The following is a 22,556-nucleotide window of genomic DNA, read 5'->3' on the forward strand; positions in this document are numbered from 1 at the left end:
CTACCGATAAGCTAAAGAAACGCTAAAACTCTTGCTAAAGAAGCACTAAACCATTTCCACCCGATAACTTACTACAGCTTTATGTGGGCCAGAAAAGAACTAATGAATTCTTTGCTCAAGGGGGGTTAGCCTTGGATACTTACACAGCATTCAGTCATCAGCAGGAGCTTCCATCTTAATACCGATAAGACCCGTTTACCCCTGGGCAAAACCGGTCGGTCCCGGGTTAGATGGCGTCCGGATCTGCAGACCCGCCGCTCGGATTGTACCACACAGCTGGGTGCTTCAGTCATGTCCGTTCTTATAGGCCGTCATTGCTATCTTACACACTCTTTTGAACATGATAAGAAAAGAAGGCGAGATGCATAAAGTGCTGGCGCTATATTATGTTGATGATATATTCCCTCTGCGCTTGTATCTTGGTCTTGGTCTCTGACAAAAGTATCATAAGCGATATTAAACAACAATAATGGCGGAGTGTAAGCACTTAGGCGAGGCAGCGATCGATTACCGTGGAAACTCATGAAATTGGGTATAAACCGTGGAGTTAAGCCCCCAGATACGTAAGTCCCTATTGGTCAGTTTAGCAGGTTATAAGAGGGAAATGCCAAAAGATTCCTCACTAGCTGTTATAACCAATTGAAGTTGCTGAAAAGATCCACTGCTCATACGCGATTTCGATTTAATGCTACTGTCATTCTTGGCACACCTACCCTAGGCCACTAGTGTTCATCTTCCACGAACTTCAAGCAAAGCAGGCTGCACATCACCCAATGATATGATTGAGTTGTAACCTATCCTGGCAGCTCATGGATAGTCTTTGTAGTACGACGAGTGTTTGGGAGTTTTGCGCCGCTTGCAATTAACGTGAAAAGGAAATCGCCGAGGCAAACTAATACAGGTCTGTTTCCAGGGGTTAAGGTCAATGGCCGTTCCACTGATCCTGTCGTCTATCTTGACAAGAACCTCAACCAAAAGTAAATCTTTAACTATTCGAAAATGTTGACAACCAGTAATGGTGGCAGTACTACTCGGCAAACATATGCACCTGCTTGTCTCGACATGGTTGGTGTCTTTACGTCTTGCACCAGCAAAATTGATGGTTTGACGGGTTATCCTATAAGGAGTAAGCCACATGCTATTGGTTAGTCACATAATGTTGCAGATTAACTTTTATCTAACTACGTGTGTAATTGCAGTTGTCGCACCTCGGGTCGTCGTGTTGTTTGGACCGATCAATTTGACAATTACGCTTCTTCCTGCGCCGACTGGGCCATCGCTGCCGATCCAGAAACTGTTTACGGCGATCCGTTCCCGATGCTGCACCATCCTGATGCATTAATTACTAACATACCTGCTACTCAGCTGCTCGAGGCTTTGAGACCTTTTGCGCGAGGTTCACTGACGTCTGTGCCACTACGACAAACGACGGCATCAGCCGCGAAACTGACAGCAGCAGCTCTAACCGGGAGGGAATCGTTACAGTCACCTACAGAATAATTGAAGGTCCGCCAACGTCAGAAGATGACAGTCAAAGATATGGTCTCCGTAAGGGAGCAATTGCCGGAATCGCTGTTGGCACTGTTGTCGCATTGTTCGTCCTGTGTGGAATATTTCTCTGCTGTTGGAAGAAGAAGCAGGCATTTGAGAAGAAAAACGATGTTCCGCACATACAACCAACAGAAATGCCCGGAAACAGCATCCAGCAGCAACTGATGGCGCAAATGTCTTATGCTCAGCGAACCGCCGATTACTCCAGCCCGTCGCAGTTCAATCCCGTCTATTCAGGTAATGATGGGGTTCAAACATCATCATTCTCCCCTCCAGCACCAGGGGATACACAATTGGTAGCAGAGCTGCCGGCTGGGAAAGACAGTGTTGGAGCCGTTGAGGCGGGAGGTACAGAGATTCAGAAATAAGACTGGGGTTAATGCTATTCTGCAACATTCTGGTCCAAACCTTCTTTTGATCTTTTCAGTTTTCTCATGACTAGAAAGAACCTAATTAGAATTATAATTACCATCTCCTTTCTTGGACACGGTATGGCCTGTTGGTCGTGCATGGCTGATGCAGTTGTCATGTGACCAACAGACCATCTCAACCACTAAAACTTGTCAAGCACCTTGTCTTACTTCACCATTTCTCCATCACGTTTTTCGCAAGCTTCATGTCGTTTTCAATCCCATCATGCGCTTAACAATTCTTTTTGGCTTATTTTGCAGCGCAAAGGCTTCCAGTGACTATTTTGAGCCTTTTCCTGCTTGCGCCGATTGTTTACCCACGAGTGTTTACGAAGCGCCTGGGATTGGGTTTAGTCTGTCGTTATCTTCCGGGTACGCCAACATTTACTTCTGATCCTTGGTTCCTCCCAGTGAGAATTAAATTAATCAACCATCTAATAGGACCGCTGCTGTGCACTTTCACAATAATACTATTCAAAACATCGTCTCTGTTCCTGCAAACCCGGAATATGCAGCACTTATGGAGCGTCTAGCCGGTTCTCCGCCGCCTCTACCACTTTCGAGATGGGAGAAGTTACGACGATCGTTTAACAAAAAGATCGGAAGGCCGGCTACGCCCGATGTCGGCATTATCGCCGCCATGCTTGTTTCGCTACGCGACGCGACATCTATTACAGTAACGAGTCCGCTAGATAGAGTGGCCGTGTCGCATCCCCGAGTTCAAGGCTTGGCAGAAGAAGACCTCTGGGACGGGCTCGAATATGCGCGTCTTCGACCATGGGTGGCCGCTGGTCTGCCCCGTCCAAAGGTTGTACTTCCTTTGCCCGCTGCCGGCGGATACCCGAGCCAGCTTCTCGAGTCATATGCCGTTTTCGCGGCACATGGGAAGGGTTTGTGCAAACACTATGAGAACTTCTGGCGGTGTGCGGAGGAGCAGGATAATGCCCCCTTAGAAACAACCTTAGTCGTGGGAATCACTCCTACGGATTTACGTGGAGAAATTATCAGGACTTGGTCTGCATTTACATTTCTCCAGCCCAGAAAAGGTGATAGGGCGTTTGTAGACCTCGAACTCGGTCTCGCTACTTCGGAGGACCGATCCGACTTCTGGGATCGCGTGACCGAAAGGTTGCAGGGTTTCTGCGGCACAGTTCCGGAGGGATTCCGCCTCGACACGGTCTTACTAACAGGAGAAAACGCCACACATCCGGCTTTTCTTCAAGCCTTACGAAGCGCGCTCTTAGGTACCGGGTACATGAAGAGAGAGGGTGATAGCGGCAAAAAACCATTGTTCGCTCATGAGATTGGGAGGAGTGCAGCAATTAATCCTGTCTTTGCCAGTGCCAGAGGAGCAGCTCAATATGCGAGGTGGAGGCAGGAGGCGCCAATCGGGTGTGAAGAACAGGACAGGTGCGAGGAGGAGAGGAGGAGAGAAGGGAATCATGTTGAGTTGAGGTAACTATCAGCGAAAGTCGGTGACAGACAATGCTCTTGTTACTTAATATCACCTCTTTAGTCTTAGTAATAGAAAGTAAAGTAAAAAGTAATCTTATACCTTTTCTTTAACCTAATAACCTAGCTTAGATATAGTATAACCTAAGTTATACTATATGTAAAGAAACTAGCTAGTATATAGTATACTATTATAGTAAGTATTTTAAGAAAGCTAAGTAGAGAGTTGTCTTATTATTTATCTCTATTAATTAAAGTCCCCTTTCCTATGTATTGCACTAACTATAAGTAGATACTAGCTAACCCTAAGTGTAGAGTTGAGGTTAATTTTAACTAATTAATAGCCTGATCTAATAGTATGCAATTAAAGTTTAAAATTAAGCAAGATTATCTATTTTGGTAGGCAATATCTAGCTAAGTGCCTCTGATAGTTCCTAGGATAATGCAAAACGTTTACTTTTTGCAAAAGCGGATAAATCTATGGATATAGGACCTCCTTTAAACGTACTGCAGTTAATTAGGTGCCCCTAAAACCTGACAGTGCTAACTCAGCTCGATAACAGCAATATTCAATCCAGTCACTAAAGTGCATGACTGCTTAGTGTGGCCACAGGCTTGAGTGTCAGGCAGCAATAGGTCGATGAACTTTCAGCGATGTTAGTTGAGAAAATGCGGCACCTTTCCACCTCAGCTGCCGTCGTACACGAAGCCACTCATTGGTATATCGTAATGTCTGAGGCCAGACATGAAGCTCGGTTACAGCGAAGAGCGAAAACCTGCAATGCAGAAGGAAGGGCGATCACTGAGAAAGTGGCGCAGCGCTTGCCGCCCTTCTTTACACGAGCGGGGTCGCTCCGTGACTTGAACAACTTAAGGCTGCGGCGCCCGCCATACCCTAAACGGCTCACTTAGGAAGCCATCACTCGACCCTCCATAGTACCAGCCCCCTGTAGGTGTGGTAGCAAACAATTCATAGCTCCCACAGCCTCACCACTGCCGATCCAACATGTTGGGGAATGATTGGTTCAGCCCTACAGATCAACCAGACATAGACGTCCATGACTTTCTTCTTCTTTCAAGCCACTGCTGTTCGAGAGGTATCATGGGTACAGTACTAGCCAATTAAACCTTGTCCACGAAGCGCCTGTCACCCACCCGCAACCAATGTCTAACATTACCCAACATTTACACGCCGAGCAAGTCGAGCCTGTCAATCGTGGCCAGATGGATATCCTAGGTATTATTCACAGGCGATTCTAGGACAACCGTCCAGACAAATTGAATGAATGATTGAATGGAGTTCACATTCAGTTGGAACGGTTGAAACGTTCTACTCATGCTGGACCGGGTAAAGTTTTCAGTAGTTTCTGCTAATCGATTCGTAGGGGCCTCCACACGCCAAACGTCTCGGGAGCTTCCATGTATATACTGCGGTGATGGCCTTCTTTAGCATATCTGCCGTAAACTTGTGGTCTGTCGCATCTATGGTCCGTGATCTATTGGCAATTGTAGCACTGTTTCAGGCGGTCCCGGCGTTCAAACATCTTCGTGGTTCCGGAATCTCCTCCAGCAAAGAAGAACCCTTCGTCGATAAGTCGTCTTGCTTCCGAGAGACGCGAGCGATAAATTCAGAACTGTAAATAGCCTAACGCACCTGGCCCTATGAGGTTGGTCCTCCAAGGTGAGATCAGTCCATTCATTCATAATCTTAACTTAGGTACTCGTGTTAACCCACATTCCTATTGATCTCTTTTCAATTTGGATCCACTGATAAACAAACTTAGACTAAAAGCGGCCTCTCGCATTTGTAATGTGCAAAAGGTGCGTATTGCCAAGTCTTATTTCAACACATTAACCTATTCAATATGTCTTAAACTTAGCTAATGTGACGTTCAGCCCATTTTCTACCGGCCAATGACGTGACTCTCGTAGCCACAATACCTGCAGGCTGTCTGCCTTGGCCAACAAGGTCTGTAAAGGATCCTACAGCGTCTGGGCTACGGAGCCAACCGCGAGGAAGTCTTGCAGCCACAGCGGCTACTCGGTGTACCACATCGATGTCCTAGAAGGGGTGCATCCATTTTTAGAGCGGCATAGACCGTTGGTGTGACGGAGGACCTTGAAAGTCGGTGAAAAGAGACACATTGGGCTCTGACATTCCTCCACAATTGCTTGAAAAGTGCCACCCTCTTCTCTTTTTCTTTCTTACCACAATTCTCCCGCAGAGCCAACTCAATGACTTCGGAAACAAGACCCAAAGTCTGCCTTGATGTGGCTATCGACCACCGGATCCGACGACTCTTCAAGCCCGTCGTTCACCACCAAACAGAGCGCTCTAATCATGTGTCGCGCATCGAGGAGAGGGGACGGTTCCTCGGGCGATGTAGCGACGAGATAAAAACCACTGCAAAGCTTGCAGGCCCAGCAGTCAAGGGCGGTATCGCCATCACCCTACAGCAACCCCGACACAATCACCCATTCGAGAAGGGCATCGACGCCGTTATTGGGGACTGTGAGTCCCTTTATGCCCTGTACGACATTTTCAGGGCGGTATCCTGTGAAACCCTCGACATTCGGACCGACATTACCATCGTCGACTTACTGCCGTATGTGTTTGAGAACGTTGCGAAGATCGGAGATGACGAGCTCGAAGAGTCATTTCGCGTGTCAACGCAGATCATTTGCGACAAGGAGCCAGGTGTCCTGCTCTGTGCTGGCAAGATATGGTTGCCAAGGGCGGACAAGTCCAATAACCGCAAGGGAGATGCCTGCAAGTTTGAGAGTCTCAGGGTCGGGGAGAGGTTTGGTAGTACACCTAAGTTACCTGTTACAGTGAGGGTCCGTCCTCCAGAAGAGCGTGGATTCGTTTCCATTCGAAGAGTCAATGGCTTTCATCCAAGTCACGCGATGAATTACCACTCCCATGCCAGTCTTCTGAGGCAGCTGCAGATTTTGATCGGAGCTGAAACTTGCGGCGTATTGAGGGGTGATTGGAAAGACGAGCAGTGGATGACTGAGATAAGGCGCCGGTGCATGGAGATTTCCAGAGGACTCTCAGGTGAGGGATAACTTTCACTTCCACCCCAAGCCGTCCTCATATTCGTCGCAAACTATTATACCCATACTAATCATGTACCCTAATAGCGTCACCTGCTACGTCTCCTCCACCACAAAGCCCCGGCCAAAGCTCAACCAGACGCAGTCGCACTAAATATCTGCCGGAATACCAGGAGCTTTACTCTGACGCACTGCTTGATCTGCAAAACCGTGCCAAGCGGGTCATTTTGAGCCAAAGGTTAGCCACCTCACCTGGAACGCGTTACGATACTCTGCTTTCTTGTGGTTTGAGCGAGATTTGCAACGATGTATCACTCCTCCTGCGGCAAATGTTGCGTCTCGAGTGCAGAGATTGGCCCGACTCCGTAGCGTGGAAGAACGAGAACGCTCTAAGGGATGCCGCAACTGATACAGACCGATTTGCCGCGGATTTATCCAAAGCTGCGAAGCAGGAGGGGGAGACGCAGCTCTTAAAGATCATCCAGCATGGGGTCGAGTCCATTCGCGAATGTGTCACAGGTACTGGCGGCAACCGGCCCGTGTATACCCTTAGCTTGAGCAAAGCATGCGATGCCTTTCTTGGCCTGGCTGTTGATATCGAGATACTGCTTTGGAACCTCCTACTGGATAAGGAGGATGCTCTTAGGGCGATGGGTCAAGAAGAGGTGCTGTCGAGTTTGATGAGCAAGGTGACGCTGACATCGACAGCGGTCAATATGTTACCGCATACTTGATCTGTTGATTAGCTGGGGAGGTTTTAGGGCTGTCTGCTTCAAATCTTTTATGCTTCTGATGTGGCCCCCTCAGCTCAGTTGTAGAGGACTGCACCATATGTCAGCCAACTTGCTCTTCCTGCACTGGCGCATGTGTTATGCGGCTGTTTGAACCTGCGGTCACATTGTAGTGATGTAATTTCTACTCTAGAATACTAGATGGTAACGGGGCCCGTTACGGTTTTAGGCCAATCAATGGTCCAGAAATCAGTATGGATTTTTACTACTCATAATTGAGCCCGTTTCTGTTCAGGTCGTGTTTACCAGATCGCGAATCGGGGCCCGTTCTATGAAGCGGTGATCCGGTACCACAGCTACAGCCAGTATACCTGCAATATAGATATCTACTCTCTTACAAAGCATGGAGTAGAGCATTAGCCTGAGGGGATTCGTATTATAATATTTTAGCTTACGCAACAACGCGGCCAACAAAAAAGCTCACACAGACCTTGAGGGATAGGTTTCTGAATGCATTTAACGGATTGACTCTGTAAACCGCACCGTCAAAGGGGGGCATGCTAGAATGTGGTTGCGTTATTGTTAGAGGTTCCTACGGGATAAACTAGTCAGGGATAGTACTATATTGACAGGAATGCAGGGTACGATCTAAACGCAATGAGAATATTTACACCTCTCTACAGTAAGTGACATCGTTCAAGTATGTTCAGATGCAGGATCCTGATCAATAACTGGTAAGTTAACTCCTATCTAATCCTCTACAGATGTGTCTATCTACATACTTGAGGATATGTACATCTCGTCTACCCCAATACCGTAAGAATACTCTGGAACAGCTCTTCCGTGTCATACGGACCAGGAACCGAAGCCTCCATCGCCTCCTTGGCATTGCGCGGCGGCACAATTGCTTTCTGATTGATGTATTGCTTCACCTGCTTCGCAACCTGTCCCGTGATCTTGACGTCTCTATCCCAGCCCTGTGCTACGAGCGCGCCCCACGACCCAAGATCGAGACATGTACCGTATCCAGGCTGGGAGTACGTAGCAGTCGGCTCGCCGAGTAGGTCTGCTGCTGCATTGTGTCCGGAGAAACGACCGAGGACATTAGCATGTTGGCAGGACATTAAGGCGACGTGTCCCTCTTCATCTGCAATGGCATGGGCGGCGTCTCCGGTGGCAAAAACGTGCTCACAACCGGGAACCCGGAGATATCGATCCACGTAAAGCCGAGATAGTGTATCCTTGGCTCCAGGAATTTGCTGCGTCAGCTGTGTTGCTCGCATGCCGGCAGTCCAGACGACAGTCGTTGCGTTAATGTGTTCGCCAGAGCTAAGTTGTACGCCGTCGGGGTAAACCGCAGTAACTGCAGCTCCAAGCTTGAATTCGACCCCGAGAGCTTCCAGCGCTTTCATGATGGTGGGACGAGGACCTGTTCCGAGCTCAGGGCCAACATCTGGAGCGCTTTCAACAAGGACGACACGGGGGTTCGGGATGTGCTTGAGCAGGTTTGGCAGTTCTGCTGCCAATTCGATGCCCGTGAAGCCAGCACCACAAACAACCACGGTGTCGCGGCTTTTGCTGGCGGGTAAGGACTGCAAACTCTCGAGACGAGCCTCGAGTTTGGTTGCGCCAGCTAGTGAGTCGATGTCAAATGCATATTGGTAAAGGCCAGTGACGCTCTTGGGTCGGACGACTGAACTTCCAGCTGCTAGAATAAGCCGATCGAAAGCAACGGCGGATTCATCACTCGAAGATGATCGAATGTGAACCATCTTCGAAGTCGTGTCAATAGTGTCCACAGACCCTTGAAGGAAGCCGATGCCAGCAGCCTTGAAAAGAGGTGCGAGAGCTTCTTTCATTGTTGAGGCATTGGCCTCGTAGAGACGTGGACGCATGGTAAGCCATGGCTCGGGGGCGATGACCAGGACTTCAATGTCTTGCTTCTTGTCCCTGAGGTTGATGAGGCGTTGAGCTGACAGGGCGCTCCAGACTCCAGCGAACCCGGCGCCGATGATGACAATCTTGCTTGGCATGCTTGGAATGATGTATTAGATGAAATCGAAGTTTTCAGTGATTGCACGGTTGCTGAATTGAGGAAGAAAAGTCTGCTCGAGCTGGTGCGTTGATGATATGGTTTTTAAATAACAGTCTGCTCTCTCGGTGCTTTGAACTCTTTTCTATGGCTTGAGACCTCACTTGCTCTTTTTTCGTTAGAGAGGGATTACCGTAGGGTACCAGTCGCAGCTCCTTCAGTTTCAACGGGTATCCGGGACCAGCGGGTACCCGCTCCGGAAACGAGTACCCGAATACCCGGACGCTGCCCCGTAAGACGGTATTGGTGGCCGACTTAATTGTGGGGTGGTTGAATATGATATAGCCCTTGTTCATTAATAAAGTATGAACTCTTCCAGGGCGGAGTCATCACCGTCCAAGACCGCTGACAAAAACTCTCCATGCATTCCGCCATGAACATATGCATCTCCAACAACTTCAAAGCCAGCGGATACGGGACGAAGCACACAAAAGCGCTCCCCTCCGAAAAGAGCAGCAACTTCGTGTCCTTTTCTCGAAGAATACGGCCCCAAGCCCATCTTACCACATGCTGTACGAAAGAAACATCTGTTCCCTCCGTTGACCACCACAGCTCTTCTGAAGTCAGATCGCTGGTGGTAAGTATCTAGTCGGTCCTTTGGTCTTAGGTTGGGCTCAAAGTCAGCTGGCAGCTCTCTAATCTCCATAAGTATTTGAAACTCCTCTTCGAAGGATTGTGGGGCCGGCGTTGTTTTGTCATCGACGGTAGCTATGACATGATCCATGGTAAGTGTCCGCCATAAGACCTCACGATCGTCGATTGACAGTGTTTCTCGGAAGGCTACCACTTCAGACATGAAACAGTCGAAATCGAGAGCTATGGGCAACTTGAGATCTGGGCCAATGCGATGAAGATGCTCTTTCAACTCTCGCTGTACTTCTGGTGGCATCTCCTGATTACAGGGACCAATAACAACGTCGAGGACCCCAACTCTGATACCCTTGACCGACAAACGATGAGGTATATCTGTTGGGCCGATACTCAGGGGAATCTTTGTAGCTGCGTCAAATTTGGCCTCCCCCTTCTCCCATAGAACCCCATCAGGAAACCTCGGCCCTGCGTCGGATGTCCATGAAGGCCTCTCGCCGTTGTAGCTGATACGATTGTAGAGAATACAGTCTAGACTCTTGGTATGCAATATTAAGCCCTTGCATATGTCGGCATAGACTGACTTGATAGGTTTCGAATAGTCGGGGACAATGAGGTACTTCTGTTCATCTGGTACGAGACCGAGCATTCCGTACAGTCGGTCATGAGGAACCGTAGCTTGGAGCATTCTAGTAAGACATAGAAGTCCCTCAAGGTCGCTATTCCCGAAGTATATCTGCCACATTCGAAGAGCTGCTGTATGGCCGAGCGTCAAACTAGATTTGAGTGGTTCTATTAAAGAGCCGTCGTCCTTCTGAAATTCTCTGTAACCCCACGCAAGTATAGCGAACAGAATTACCATAAATCGCTCGAGGTCGGTCTTGAGAATAGATTTAGAACCACACATGATGATGCTTGTGTCGCCTTCATGCCAAATCCAAGGGGCTCTGCGAGACGCCAACTCTTGCACAACCCATACGCGCCGCCAATACGACCTATTGAGGAAGTCCCAGATGCAGGGCCAATCGATCAAATTCACATTAACGCCTAGGCCTAAAAGCAAGCCTGGACTGACATGGTTCAACTCCTCGTAGAAAACATCCTTAAGCTTCAGGACAACATCTTGGATTGCCTCTATCGCCGCTTCACCGTCATGTCCTCGTGAGGGGAAAAGATATCCGAATAGCTTGCGCCAGAAATCGCAGATCTGTGCCCAAATGGATTCTCCTGTCTTCACTTGAGCCGGCGGAGCTTGTCTCGCCGGCCCCAGCCAAGCCACCAACCTCGTTGCCGATGTATAGATATCCCACATCTTCGGGAGCTGCTCAGACTTCTCGTCCAGGTCCGCCTGGTTAATGCACAGAGCATCGATCCACATTGTTCTCGGCTTCTCTGGTTGGCGAAGACTGCGAAGTGCCAAACCAAGATTATCCGTGACGTCCCTCGGAAAACCATTCAGGGTGATTAGGTGCGTATTCTTTGCGCTACCCCAGGTGTAGGATAGAGCCTCATAGGATGGGTCCTCGCTGAGAACGGCTTTCTGAAGGTGACATTCCACCGTTTCATCGCCGGTACCGGGCTGAATTATCAAAAGACGAATCTCACCGCGCTCACCAGAGATAGGCGTATAAGAGAAGGATGACATTCTGCTCTATAGACAAGTATGTGTGACATATGTGTAGATCGCTTGGGGTGATACGAAGGCGATTGACCGGCTATCCGCTGGTCTAGAAAAAAGGGTTTATAGTTAGCTTAGTAGATATCTGCGGTCTCAGGTTTGTGATAGCTTGTGGACAAGGGATTTCGAACTAATTAAGCTTAGCAAAATGGTTTTTGCCTAATGGCAGAGACCAATTACAACAAGACAGCACATTAATGAGGCTCCTTTAATCGTCTTTTCCTTTCTGGGCGATCAGTGATAAGCAAACATCAGGAACTACATATTTTCCGGCAGTGGCGTCTTTCAATAGGCCTCCCATCCAACATTGTCTAAACAAGGTTGTGACCTATCACGCATAGTGGTTCTAAAGCGAGCTGGGAGCTGGACAGTGGCAGTGGCAGTGGCTTCGTCGACCGCAGTTGTCGGCTCTGCTGCTATACTGAATCACGTTCATTGGGCTATTAGGTTACCCCGCTCCTTGGCTGCAGTTAGTATTAGTTAGTATTGGCTGTATGGCCTAAAGTGGCGTGTCGGGTGCATCCAAGACAGCTGAAAATCGGATCATACCTGACTGGAGGTTCAAATACTATCGTCATTGGATAGACGTGAGCCACTCAATCTAGTAAGGATAAAGTCTTCGTCTTTATCCTCAGAATGATGCTGGGGTCTTTGGTGGACTTTGAAGGTGTTATCCGGGAGAAGTGGGTAATCTGCCATCCAGCTTCAGAGTATACCACTACGAATACTAGCTACATCAACTGAGTCCTGGCATGCAGAAAATGAAAGTCGGTCGCTTACACTGTCAGCCCCATATGATAGTGGTACGGAAGGGCCGAGCCGTAAGCGAGACGATCCTGTAGGAGATGGTGTGAAGAAAGATAAAACTGAGACAAGGGATGGGCTGTTGGTCAGACTGGACCTACTTAACCCGTCATTACCCCGCATGGGACATCTGATCTTCCTTGTTCTGTCTTGCATGACAAAAAGCGCTTTTTGAACTCGGTCGCAGAATGATGACTGAACCGCCGCTGCGCCTACTTTCACTCGGTATGCTTCATTTCTTCATGCTGCCACTCGACTCTGATGCTACCACCGTACAGATGGGGGCGGGGTAAGAGGAGTAAGCGAACTCTTGATAATTGAGCAATTGATGCGCGACATCAGAGACGAACAAAAACTGGCGTTTATACCAAAACCATGCGAATATTTCGATCTTATCTGCGGAACTAGCACCGGAGGCCTCGTCGCTATACTCCTGGGTCGATTGAAGCTTTCTGTTGAAGAGGCTATTGAAGAATATCGCAAAATAAGTAAAAAAGTATTCTCAAAGCCGAAATCGAGATACCGCTTTAGTGAAGGGCTTTACTCAGCTACGATACTCGAAACCACAATGAAGGATGTGGTTCACAGACACGCGGCTACGGAACAGCTGGCTGAAGATTTGACGTTGCTTGAAGCCAGCGATACGGCCGTATGCAAGGTGTAAGTAAGACCTATATCGCTGATATCTGGCATTGGACCTTATTGACGTGTTCGAAACTTTTCAGATTTGTGTGCACAAGGAATGCCCGCGCCATGAACATCCCCCGACTGTTTAGATCGTACAGCTCGCATAACGCTGGTGAGTACGAGAATGCCGCTATTTGGCAGGCAGGGCGTGCTACCTCTGCTGCTCCTAAGTTCTTCAAACGTCTGAGGATTGGACAAGGGATACTGCAAGAGGAGTTTCTGGATGGCGGGATCGGATCGAATAACCCTACCAAAATCATGATTGACGAAGTTGGTTCGATTTATCCCGAGCGCTCTATATCCTGCATTATCAGCATCGGGACGGGGAGACCCGATGTTACTGAGGTGAAAGCACCATCGTTTTTCCAACGAGTCATCCCAATGGAGCTGATCGACGCTCTTAAAGATATGGCCACCGACTGTGAGGCAATAGCGCTTGAGATGAAGAACAAGTTCCGAGAATGTCCCAACCTCTATTTTCGGTTCAACGTTGAGCATGGACTTGAGGACATACGGCTTGATAATTGGCAAGAGTTGGGCAATATAAAGGCGAAAACAGTCCAGTATCTGGCTGAACATAAGACAAAGGTGAACGAAGCAGCACTTGCTTTGTTTCGTAACGAGGCTCAATGCTCTGTGAAGGATTTAGGTATGTAGGAGAGGTGGAAATACATTTTCAATTTCACTGAGTTTGCTGTCCAGGTCCTACGGCTCCTCAAGATCACCTAAGCTACAGACGAAGATTGAATCGAGCCGCAAACGAATGCCTTAAATCACTTGCATTCGCGCAAATGGACGATAGAGCTAAGGATATTGCAGCTGCTGCCGATGGGACATGCGATTGGCTTGTGCAACATTGTCAATACTTGGCCTGGACTAACAGTCAGGGTGGCTTATTCTGGATTCAGGGAAAGCCCGGGTCCGGGAAGTCAACTCTGTTGCGACACTTTCTCGACAACATCCAGATCGCACCATCTATCCACGACACTGACCTAGTTCTTTCATTCTTCTTCCATGCTCGCGGTACCGAACTGCAGCAGTCATCTGTTGGCCTCTATCGATCACTACTCCATCAGCTGCTCAGCCAAGTACCTATGGCCGTGGGTGGCCTCGTGTCCGATTTTGAAACTTGGACAAATACCAAGAAAAAGGAGGACCAGGAGTATGATTGGAAACTGCCCGAGCTTCAAAAGTGGCTTGAGCGGTCACTGCACAACACTTTAATGAAATCCCCAGTCTGGGTGTTTGTCGATGCTCTTGATGAATGTGGCAAAGAGAATGCCCGCCAGATGATTGACTATTTCAGCTATCTGCAACAAGAGTTAGGACCCACTAGCTCGGAACTTCATATATGTTTCACCTGTCGTCATTATCCGAAGTTGTCTGAGGATATCAATTTCCAAGTTTGTCTCGAAGATGAAAATAGAGATGATATTTCAGCCTGGGTGAAGTCCAAACTCCCCAGCGATGATCTAGAATTGATATCAGATCTCATCATAGATCAAGCCGCAGGTGTCTTTATGTGGGCACGTCTGGTAGTGGAGCGCATACGGGACCTACACATCAATAAATACCCAGAGAGCAAGATGAAAGAAACCCTCGCCGTCATCCCAAAAGACTTGGATGCGCTGTATCTTGACCTTGTTCGAGATATCATCGAAAGCACAGACGTCCAGAGAAAGTCCGATTCACTGAAGTTGATCTCCTGGATTTGTTTCGCTCTACGGCCTATCTCAATACATGAGTTATCGTGGGTTATGGCCATCAACGATGATTGTCCATACAACTCCTTAGCAGAATTTGTCGACTCGGGCGATGTGCCGAACAGTCACAAAATGGAAACACGGGTACTAGACTTGACCTCAGGTCTCATCGAGGTTACCGATGCCTTATTCTTCCAGTTCATCCACCAGTCTGTGAGTGATTTCTTCTTGGAAAAGGGCCTGGAGAAATTAAACCCGGGCACAAGTTCACTCGATGAGGTAGCAGGAACGGTAAACTGGCAGCTATTTAAAACTTGCATATGCTATCTGGGGATCGATGACATCGATGGCATCAATGCGGATGATGACATTGATGATATTGATGACATTGATCCCGGGAAAGACTATAGCGGCGAAGGTTTCCCTCTTTTGAGGTATGCTACAACGTCGTGGGTCACGCATTTCAATTGCAGTGATTTCAATCGTATATCCCATGAAAGCCTTCTGGATGGTCTGAAGCGTCTATCGAAACCTTTGCTAGCACGATGGGTAAGGATCTATGAGATCATAGAGCCTGATTCTGGCCATTGCCCTCCCGCTGGGATCAGCTTGCTACATTTCTTGTCAAGATACGGATTTGAAGACCTTCTGGGATTAGCTTTGACTGATCAGGAAAGCTTCAACCCTGAAGTGAACGAAAGAGATGAACAAGGTCGCACGCCACTTTCGTACGCTACTGAAACAGGCAATGAAGGTATCTTGAGGTTGCTCCTCGAACATGGTGCTGACCCAGCACTGGAAGACAAACAGGACCAGATACCATTGTCTTTAGCTGTCATGAATGAGCGCGAGGCTATTACTGAGATACTTCTCGCAAGAGACGATGCAGAGATTGGATGGACCGATAGCTCTGGTCGCACTCTGCTATGGTATGCTGCAGGCTATGGTGGGATCTCTGGAGATCGAAGATGGGGGGAATGGGTATCTTGGTACGAGAAAAACAGCAACGGATTCCCATTATTAAAACTCCTTATCAAAAAGGGTGATGAAATTGATTTACTCAATCAATGGGATTCGCAAGGCTTGTCGCTACTGGCATATAGTGTTACGGAGCGGGATTTAGCCGTGCCTAGACTGCTTCTTGAACAAGGCGCGAACGTTGACCTGGCAGATGTGGATGGACGCACGCCATTGTGGAATGTCATCATAAGGTGGTGTGGCGAAGACCGGACAATGGACAGTCCGCTGGGCGATTTCAAAACCAACGATGATTATTCAGAGATCTTGTGCCTCCTGTTAAAATTCAACGCCGACAGGGAGTCGGAGAATAACGACAGACAGACACCCCTACGATATGTCGCCGCAAAAGGGAATTTTCGTGCTGTGACGGTTCTTCTACGCATGGATGCTGAGATCAACTCTGTGGATCAGAACGGACGAACACCGTTGTCATGGGCGTCTGGACATGGGCACCGCGATATTGTACAGGCACTTTGCAACAAAGGCGCCAGGGTCGAATTAGCAGACACTGAGGGCTGTACGCCGCTGTCTTGGGCCTCAAAAAACGGACACAAGGATGTCGTACAGATTCTCATCGATGAAGGGGTTTGCATTGATTCCACAGACAATACAGACCGTACAGCACTTTCATGGGCCTCTCAGTCTGGGCATCAGCATGTCGTAAGGCTGCTGCTTATACACAGTGCTGACAGCGTGCTGTCAGATAAGCAAGGCTGGTCACCATTATGGTATGCAATCTTAGGAAGCCATGACAGTGTTATACATCTGCTGCTTGAACTAGGTGCTGTTACATGGACAGACAGGAGTCACTGGCCAATACTTCATCACGCGGCAACAACATGCGGCAATTGGGTTGTGGGACAACTTCTTGACAGAGGCGGTGACATCGAGTCAACAGATAGGCAAGGTCGGACGTGCTTGCTATGGGCTGTACAGGAAGGCCGCGAAAATACGGTAAAATTTCTTCGTGATAGAGGCGCGAGCGACAAGGTGAGAGATGAGCAAGGGCAAAGTACTTTGAGTTGGGCGGCTCGGCAAGGCAATTTGGCTATGACGAAGCTTCTTCTCAAGGGAAACAGCGAAATTGACTCTGTTGATGACCATGGACGTACGCCACTAGCATGGGCTGCATGGAAAGGCCACCACAAGGTTGTGCAGCTCTTGGTTGAGAATGGGGCTGATAGGAAGTATGGGGATATGCAGGGCCGTACGCCGTTGTGGTATTCTGAATGGGCCGGGCACGAAGCCGTTACTCAACTGCTGGTTGAAAAGGGTGTATCTAGTATATAGAACAAAGACAATGGATTGGTATTGGATGTAGCAGGCTATGGAGTTAGGGGAACTTCGCCCTGGCCCCTGGGCGTGAGACAATCCAGTTCTTTATTGATTATATCGCACAGTTTTCAAATAATTATTATGCTGTATTTTCCTCTCTCGAATGCTGATTTAGAAAGCTAGGGTTGGAACTAAATTCCTCTTTTACCTGGACAGATACAATTAGCAATCATAACATATACGGAACAGCTGAGATAGACTTACAATATCCAGTCCACCGACCAGCTCACCCTCAACCCAGAGCTGAGGGAAGGTAGGCCATTCGCCAAACGCCTTTAATCCCACTCGAACATCCTCATCAGATAGGACATTGAAGTAGCTGTACATAATCTTGTGGTCGTTCAAGACTCGAACAATCCGTCGGCTGAAACGACACACGGGCGATTTAGGTGTTCCCTTCATGAAAAGCGTGACTGGGGCCTCTTTAACCAACTCTGTTAGGCGTGCGAAAAGAGCTTCTTGTGATTTTTCGGTTGAGAGGGCTTGATCTGAGGTGGAAGGACCATGGGAATGCGCTATGTGAGGAGGCAGGACTGCATTTTCGGTTTCTACAGACATGATTCTCGGTCGTAGGGTTTCGGATATAATGTAGTTCAATTTTGGCGGTTTGGATGGAGTCGAGTGGTTGTTAAAGTAAAGCTGCTGCACCTGCATCGGGGTAGAAAAGGTCAAGGACGAGTGTAAGAACTGGTCAAGATAGTTACCTCTGGGATTTACAACACATCCAGTTCGCTTGTCTCAGTTGGCCCTGATGACGTATGCTTATCATGAAATGCAGGACTCTTTGACATTTTTTCCTTGAATTACAGTCGCTTATATCCTCATGCCGCGTAAGAATGTCTTACATATACAGGCGCCATCATTCCTCACCAGAACTCAATTGGTGCTGACGTGTTGGCCAAACGCCCGCTCGGGCCGCTTCATCACTCTTTCAGCTACGCCCGGGCCGCTCCACTAGTCCCTCTCTTAAGTCCTAGTGGCCTTTGAGGAAGATCGTATGCAATATTTGACGTCATGGCGAACGTGCCGTGTCTCATTATCTTTTACAGCCCAATGATAGTTCTGATGGGGATACATTGCAAATCAATACAGTGTCATTGGCTGAGGCAAATGCATTTCCAGGTTAATTTCAAGCTATCCATCCTGTTATATATAACACATTTTCTGTTTCTCTGAGTTCAGGCAATTCTACCTTTCAGCTCCAGGACCATCAACCTCAAAGTCATCACGCTCAAGTTACCCTCTCATAAAGTACATTTCAACATTCTCTCTCCGTCTAACCCCTATTCTACTATATATCCTCATCGACTTCACCATGCCCACCTACCAAGTTACGTTGAAGACTCCAGACGGAGATCATACCTTTCCGTGTGCTGATGACCAATACATCATCGATGAGGCTGAGGAGCGTGGTTTCGAAATGCCATATTCGTGCCGTGCTGGGGCTTGTTCGGCCTGCACTGTGCGTTTGGTGTCAGGAACCGTTGATCAAAGTGATCAGTCCTTCCTTGACGATGAACAACTTACGGATGGTTTCGTTTTACTCTGTGTCGCCTATCCAACGAGCGATTGCGTGCTTGAGACCCACAAGGAGGACGATTTGTATTGAGTCTGCGATGGCAGGATATCACTGGTAGGCCAATGCAACTTCAATGGTAGAAGACCTCTTTCGGATTTAGATCACCTGTGTGTGTTCAGCTCCTACAATGCAGATCTTTGACAGGACGGTCTGACCGGGCGAAATATTTGCTGGCCTCAAACTGCCAATTCAATGTCACAATAAAATAATTGAAATGGCTGTCCCTGCCTGTCCTATATAAATCCTCGTTCCTTTAGACCCATACTCACTACCATTCTTTTTGTTCTATCCGCGCACAGCAACGGCGCCATGACAGTGAAATTGCAAAAGCAGGTCCATAATATCATTTAGCTCACCCAGGGACAAAGCCCGAGGCTTTATACCACATACGAGGATGATTTCTTTATTCCAAGTCAGATAGACCTGAACACCGTACTTGGCAATGACAACGGCTATCTTAAGTGGAATGCCACAAGTAAGGCTGTTCAAAGTTCCCTACCTTCTTCAATGCGCTCAGCAAGCAAAGGTAAGTGCGATCTAAGCAAGAGACATTGCTAATATGTATCGTTTCTTCAGACTTCAAGACTTCGGCGCGCAATATTAAACTTGATGGGTTCCATCTTACAGCGGAGCTTCAAAAGCGGGACGGAACATGGAATGAGCAGCGAGCGTTCTTTTCCACTTGAGGGCCGTATTGCCTTTGAAGACGACAGGCTTATATTAAAAAATCGGCTATAGAACGTAGATAGCTTGAGGAGGGGCCCTGGATCTTTTGCAGCCTCCAGCTAGTACTTATGTAACACAAAATTGTATCATCTTTGAAACCCATCTCCTCCGAATACCGAGGCTAAGTGATCGCACAATCGTCTTCCCAGGATCGCGTATAAGTACATCGAGTTTACGGGAACGACACATAGTAAGTGCAATATTGATCGTAAATTCCACTCAATCGAGGCTAAACATGGTGCGTCAATCACATAGTAGAGCGTTCAGCAACATAGACCACCAATCATCTACACATCGGCTCCTGGCAAACATGATGCTACAACCCACGCCTACAACGATCTATGTCCACATGTATGTTTCAGATTCAGTATTGGTAGCTCGTTCCGTACAGGAAGACAGTGTGTTTGTCTTCTAAGAACTAAGGCTTTAGTTTTACGGGCGAGTTCCTTTAAATAGCATCTGATAAATTAGGGTTGTTCTCCTATGCAACCTAAGTCTAGAAGGCATGGCTCAACGGCTTTCAGTACCCCGAGAGTACAATTATTAAGAGGCCCCGATTGTAGCTTCCGTACTTTTGTTTAAATCAAGCGTAAGACACTAATCTTATGTCTTGCAGCAGCGCGAATAGAATATTGTTTATCGCCCAACCTTATGACCGTCGCCAGTATAAGTAGCAAACTATAGTCCCCAGCCGCCGACTTTCGATCGCGCCACGGTCTGGGCTAGACAAATAAAGGCGTTTTGTTCTACGGCGCTTCGAGCAGCATCGAGATTGGTTGGTTTCAAGGAGGCCTCAATCTGAATTCTACAGCCTTATTTGTTCCAAGGCACGTGGTCTAAGGCTTTCGTGTGCGGGGTAGTAACATTTTTCTTGCATCGCGTTTGGATCATCATACTTTTCCTCCTTTACATTACTCTCCCAAATCAGTCCCCTGTGCTACTTCAGGAAATCTCACAAGTTCCTTCCTGGTGACAAGCATGGCCATCTCCGCGGTCAACGAAGTCCATCCAGATGGCGATACACTCTTTATACTTCGTCACTCTGACGCACCATTTGCTACAGGCGAGTTCGAGGAACCATGGCCTAATGCCCTACCGGCGTATCAGACAGAAGCATCGAAGCGCTATGAGGCTTCGGTATTACCAAAATCGCACGAGACGGTGGACGAACATTCATCGCTTGTTCAAGCTAGCCCACAATCTTCACATCTCCGATTTAGGCTGAGTTCAGCCCTCCTCATTAATACTTCGTCTTACTTCAAAAAGTCCTTATCCGAACAATGGAATGCACAAGATCCCGAGTCTGGCTATAAGTGGACGCTTGTGGGGAAGAATTGGGACGGCGAGGCATTTCTGTTACTAATGAACATACTGCACAATAAAGCGCGAGCGGTTCCCCTTAAGATTGAACTTGAGATGTTTGCAAAGGTTGCCGTCCTGGTAGACTACTATGGTTGCCACGAGGTTGTAGAGCTGTGGGCAGACAAGTGGAGCTCCTTAGGTGCGACACTTGTGAACTCGTACTACTCCAGAGACCTACTCTTCAAACTGACGATATCTTGGGTCTTTCGCCAGCGGGAAACGTTCCGAGGCGCCACTAAAGTCGCGATCCGCGCGAGTCGAGGCCCAATACATACGCTGGACTTACCCATACCCAAATTAGTTGTTGGTAAGCTGAGCAAGATATTATCTTTGGTTCAAGGCTCTGACAGGTCAAAACAGACGCCATAGAGGAAGTAAGAATATCCTCCATCCGAATGTTAATCCAGGGGATTGAACGACAGCGCGGAGTGCTGAACGTCCGTGGAGTCGATTTATACGGCCGCCCATGTTTGTACACACAGCTCGGATACATAGACCAGAACCTAGCTCAAGTTGGCATAAAGCCGCTGCCCAGTGAGCCGTACCAAGGCTTTAGTCTTGAAGACTTGGGCTCAGCTATCGATAGATTTGACAACTCGGTGAAATGCACTTGTTGGAGTCGGAACCATCTGCAAGACCTGAAGGGTCTCTTGAAGAGGCTTGTAGATGATGCTTTCAGGCTTTCGGCAGATGGCATTGGAATATCTCGGTTTGAAGGCTAGTAATAGCAGTTATGGAAGATGGACGGGGAGACGCAGGACACCGTTTGCCACAAGCTTCCTGTTAGCTAAGGAGGTGGAAAAGGTCATGTGATCTTGGTTAATCAATCACATGGCTGCGCAACCTTTCATTAGAGACCTTTTATTGCGATTTAAGGTTTTAGTTCTATAACGGGCTAGCCTTGTAGCCTTACTGAACATTTGATGCTGTCCGCTTTATTGTCCACGAACTACTCGCCAATCGTCAAAACTGAGTCTCTTTTTTATGATGATACAATTTACTTGGATTACTATTTTCAGCTACTCTCGGTACCATGTTGAACTTCAAGGTTTGGCAATTCTGTAATAGAAACTATCAACAATAACTACTGGAGAACGTGAAATTCCTATGTCGATATCGCTGTTAGCATCGAGAACAAATTCACCCATTTCAATACAAAAAGATATAGTAATGGCAATAAAATTGTCAAGATTACCGCAAACCCACTCAGCAATCTCCAAGGAGCCAAAGCTAGCGTAACTCTTTATCTGCAACATCTGCGGTTACTGGGGCAGGCTTGAGGCCTGTGACTAGACATTGGAAAAGAGTTGAGGTCCGCTGTCCATTTACCTGGTTTCTGACAAAATGCAGGAACGCGATGTGGACATTCTTCTTGTACTGTTTAAGGCCCACCTGATCTGAACCCGCCGATAGGATGTTGACGATTAGATGGGGCTGGGCAAAAGCCAGATGATACCTGCTGAACAAAACATATATATTTTACTTTAAATTTTTGAACTATCAATCATCAGTTGGTACTGTGGTCTAGTTGGTCATGACATCTCGTTAACACCGAGAAGGTCCCCGGTTCGAGCCCGGGCAGAACCTCATTTTTGGAATTTTATCTTTCACCAGAACTCAACTGTCGCTACTAGCGTATGGCTGTCTACAATTTTTTATACATTGCAATGCTTGAAACTCGATTTTTTGCATGCTCCTGCAGGCTCCAGCAGTGATCGCTAGGTAGCGCGTCAATTGCTGACCGTCGGCGTATCTAACATCACAATGTGCTCTCAGCCTCA

At 47.8% G+C, this 22,556-nt stretch overlaps 8 protein-coding genes and 1 non-coding gene across 9 annotated transcripts; 6 read left to right on the top strand and 3 right to left on the bottom strand.

Moving 5' to 3' along the window:
* Positions 1–999: 999 nt before the first annotated feature.
* On the top strand, positions 1,000–1,919 carry B0J16DRAFT_381947 (uncharacterized protein; the record flags this gene model as incomplete). The annotated part of the gene is made up of 3 exons (XM_046131198.1): positions 1,000–1,144; positions 1,200–1,310; positions 1,366–1,919. The coding sequence occupies 3 exons, from the start codon at positions 1,000–1,002 to the stop codon at positions 1,917–1,919; spliced, it is 810 nt and encodes a 269-aa protein (XP_045983976.1).
* A 229-nt stretch (positions 1,920–2,148) lies between these two features.
* Positions 2,149–3,469, top strand: B0J16DRAFT_87928 (uncharacterized protein). The gene is made up of 2 exons (XM_046134621.1): positions 2,149–2,333; positions 2,403–3,469. Exons 1-2 carry the CDS (start codon positions 2,188–2,190, stop codon positions 3,418–3,420), a joined length of 1,164 nt encoding a protein of 387 aa, XP_045983977.1. The 5' UTR covers positions 2,149–2,187; the 3' UTR covers positions 3,421–3,469.
* Positions 3,470–5,633: 2,164 nt separating this feature from the next.
* Positions 5,634–7,204, top strand: B0J16DRAFT_396219 (uncharacterized protein; the record flags this gene model as incomplete). The annotated part of the gene is made up of 2 exons (XM_046132251.1): positions 5,634–6,471; positions 6,558–7,204. The coding sequence occupies exons 1-2, from the start codon at positions 5,649–5,651 to the stop codon at positions 7,202–7,204; spliced, it is 1,470 nt and encodes a 489-aa protein (XP_045983978.1). The 5' UTR covers positions 5,634–5,648.
* An 800-nt stretch (positions 7,205–8,004) lies between these two features.
* Positions 8,005–9,234, bottom strand: B0J16DRAFT_396222 (uncharacterized protein; the record flags this gene model as incomplete). The annotated part of the gene is made up of 1 exon (XM_046132252.1): positions 8,005–9,234. The coding sequence occupies one exon, from the start codon at positions 9,232–9,234 to the stop codon at positions 8,005–8,007; it is 1,230 nt and encodes a 409-aa protein (XP_045983979.1).
* Positions 9,235–9,588: 354 nt separating this feature from the next.
* B0J16DRAFT_370080 (heterokaryon incompatibility protein-domain-containing protein) lies at positions 9,589–11,526 on the bottom strand (the record flags this gene model as incomplete). Its single annotated transcript, XM_046130337.1, has 1 exon — positions 9,589–11,526. The coding sequence occupies one exon, from the start codon at positions 11,524–11,526 to the stop codon at positions 9,589–9,591; it is 1,938 nt and encodes a 645-aa protein (XP_045983980.1).
* Positions 11,527–17,187: 5,661 nt separating this feature from the next.
* Positions 17,188–17,666, bottom strand: B0J16DRAFT_381953 (thioredoxin-like protein; the record flags this gene model as incomplete). The annotated part of the gene is made up of 2 exons (XM_046131199.1): positions 17,188–17,256; positions 17,313–17,666. The coding sequence occupies 2 exons, from the start codon at positions 17,664–17,666 to the stop codon at positions 17,188–17,190; spliced, it is 423 nt and encodes a 140-aa protein (XP_045983981.1).
* Positions 17,667–18,208: 542 nt separating this feature from the next.
* On the top strand, positions 18,209–19,201 carry B0J16DRAFT_336425 (ferredoxin). The gene has a single exon (XM_046127218.1). The coding sequence runs from the start codon at positions 18,424–18,426 to the stop codon at positions 18,715–18,717; it is 294 nt and encodes a 97-aa protein (XP_045983982.1). The 5' UTR covers positions 18,209–18,423; the 3' UTR covers positions 18,718–19,201.
* A 1,071-nt stretch (positions 19,202–20,272) lies between these two features.
* On the top strand, positions 20,273–21,720 carry B0J16DRAFT_336426 (uncharacterized protein). The gene is made up of 2 exons (XM_046127219.1): positions 20,273–21,082; positions 21,136–21,720. Exons 1-2 carry the CDS (start codon positions 20,392–20,394, stop codon positions 21,495–21,497), a joined length of 1,053 nt encoding a protein of 350 aa, XP_045983983.1. The 5' UTR covers positions 20,273–20,391; the 3' UTR covers positions 21,498–21,720.
* A 568-nt stretch (positions 21,721–22,288) lies between these two features.
* On the top strand, positions 22,289–22,362 carry B0J16DRAFT_t95. Its single transcript has one exon. It is a non-coding gene; the product is annotated as a tRNA-Val (tRNA).
* The last annotated feature ends 194 nt before the right edge of the window (positions 22,363–22,556 follow it).

Source organism: Fusarium flagelliforme, assembly GCF_020744385.1.
Source record: "Fusarium flagelliforme strain FIESC 12 MPI-CAGE-AA-0113 chromosome Unknown B0J16scaffold_3, whole genome shotgun sequence".
NCBI classification, from domain to species: domain Eukaryota; kingdom Fungi; phylum Ascomycota; class Sordariomycetes; order Hypocreales; family Nectriaceae; genus Fusarium; species Fusarium flagelliforme.

Coding starts and splice junctions, on each gene's coding strand:
- B0J16DRAFT_87928 (XM_046134621.1), top strand. CDS start 2,188: ATGCGCTTAACAATTCTTTTTGGCTTATTTTGCAGCGCAAAGGCTTCC. Junction 2,334..2,402: donor AGTCTGTCGTTATCTTCCGG/GTACGCCAACAT, acceptor ACCATCTAATAG/GACCGCTGCTGTGCACTTTC.
- B0J16DRAFT_336425 (XM_046127218.1), top strand. CDS start 18,424: ATGCCCACCTACCAAGTTACGTTGAAGACTCCAGACGGAGATCATACC.
- B0J16DRAFT_336426 (XM_046127219.1), top strand. CDS start 20,392: ATGGCCATCTCCGCGGTCAACGAAGTCCATCCAGATGGCGATACACTC. Junction 21,083..21,135: donor CATACCCAAATTAGTTGTTG/GTAAGCTGAGCA, acceptor AGGTCAAAACAG/ACGCCATAGAGGAAGTAAGA.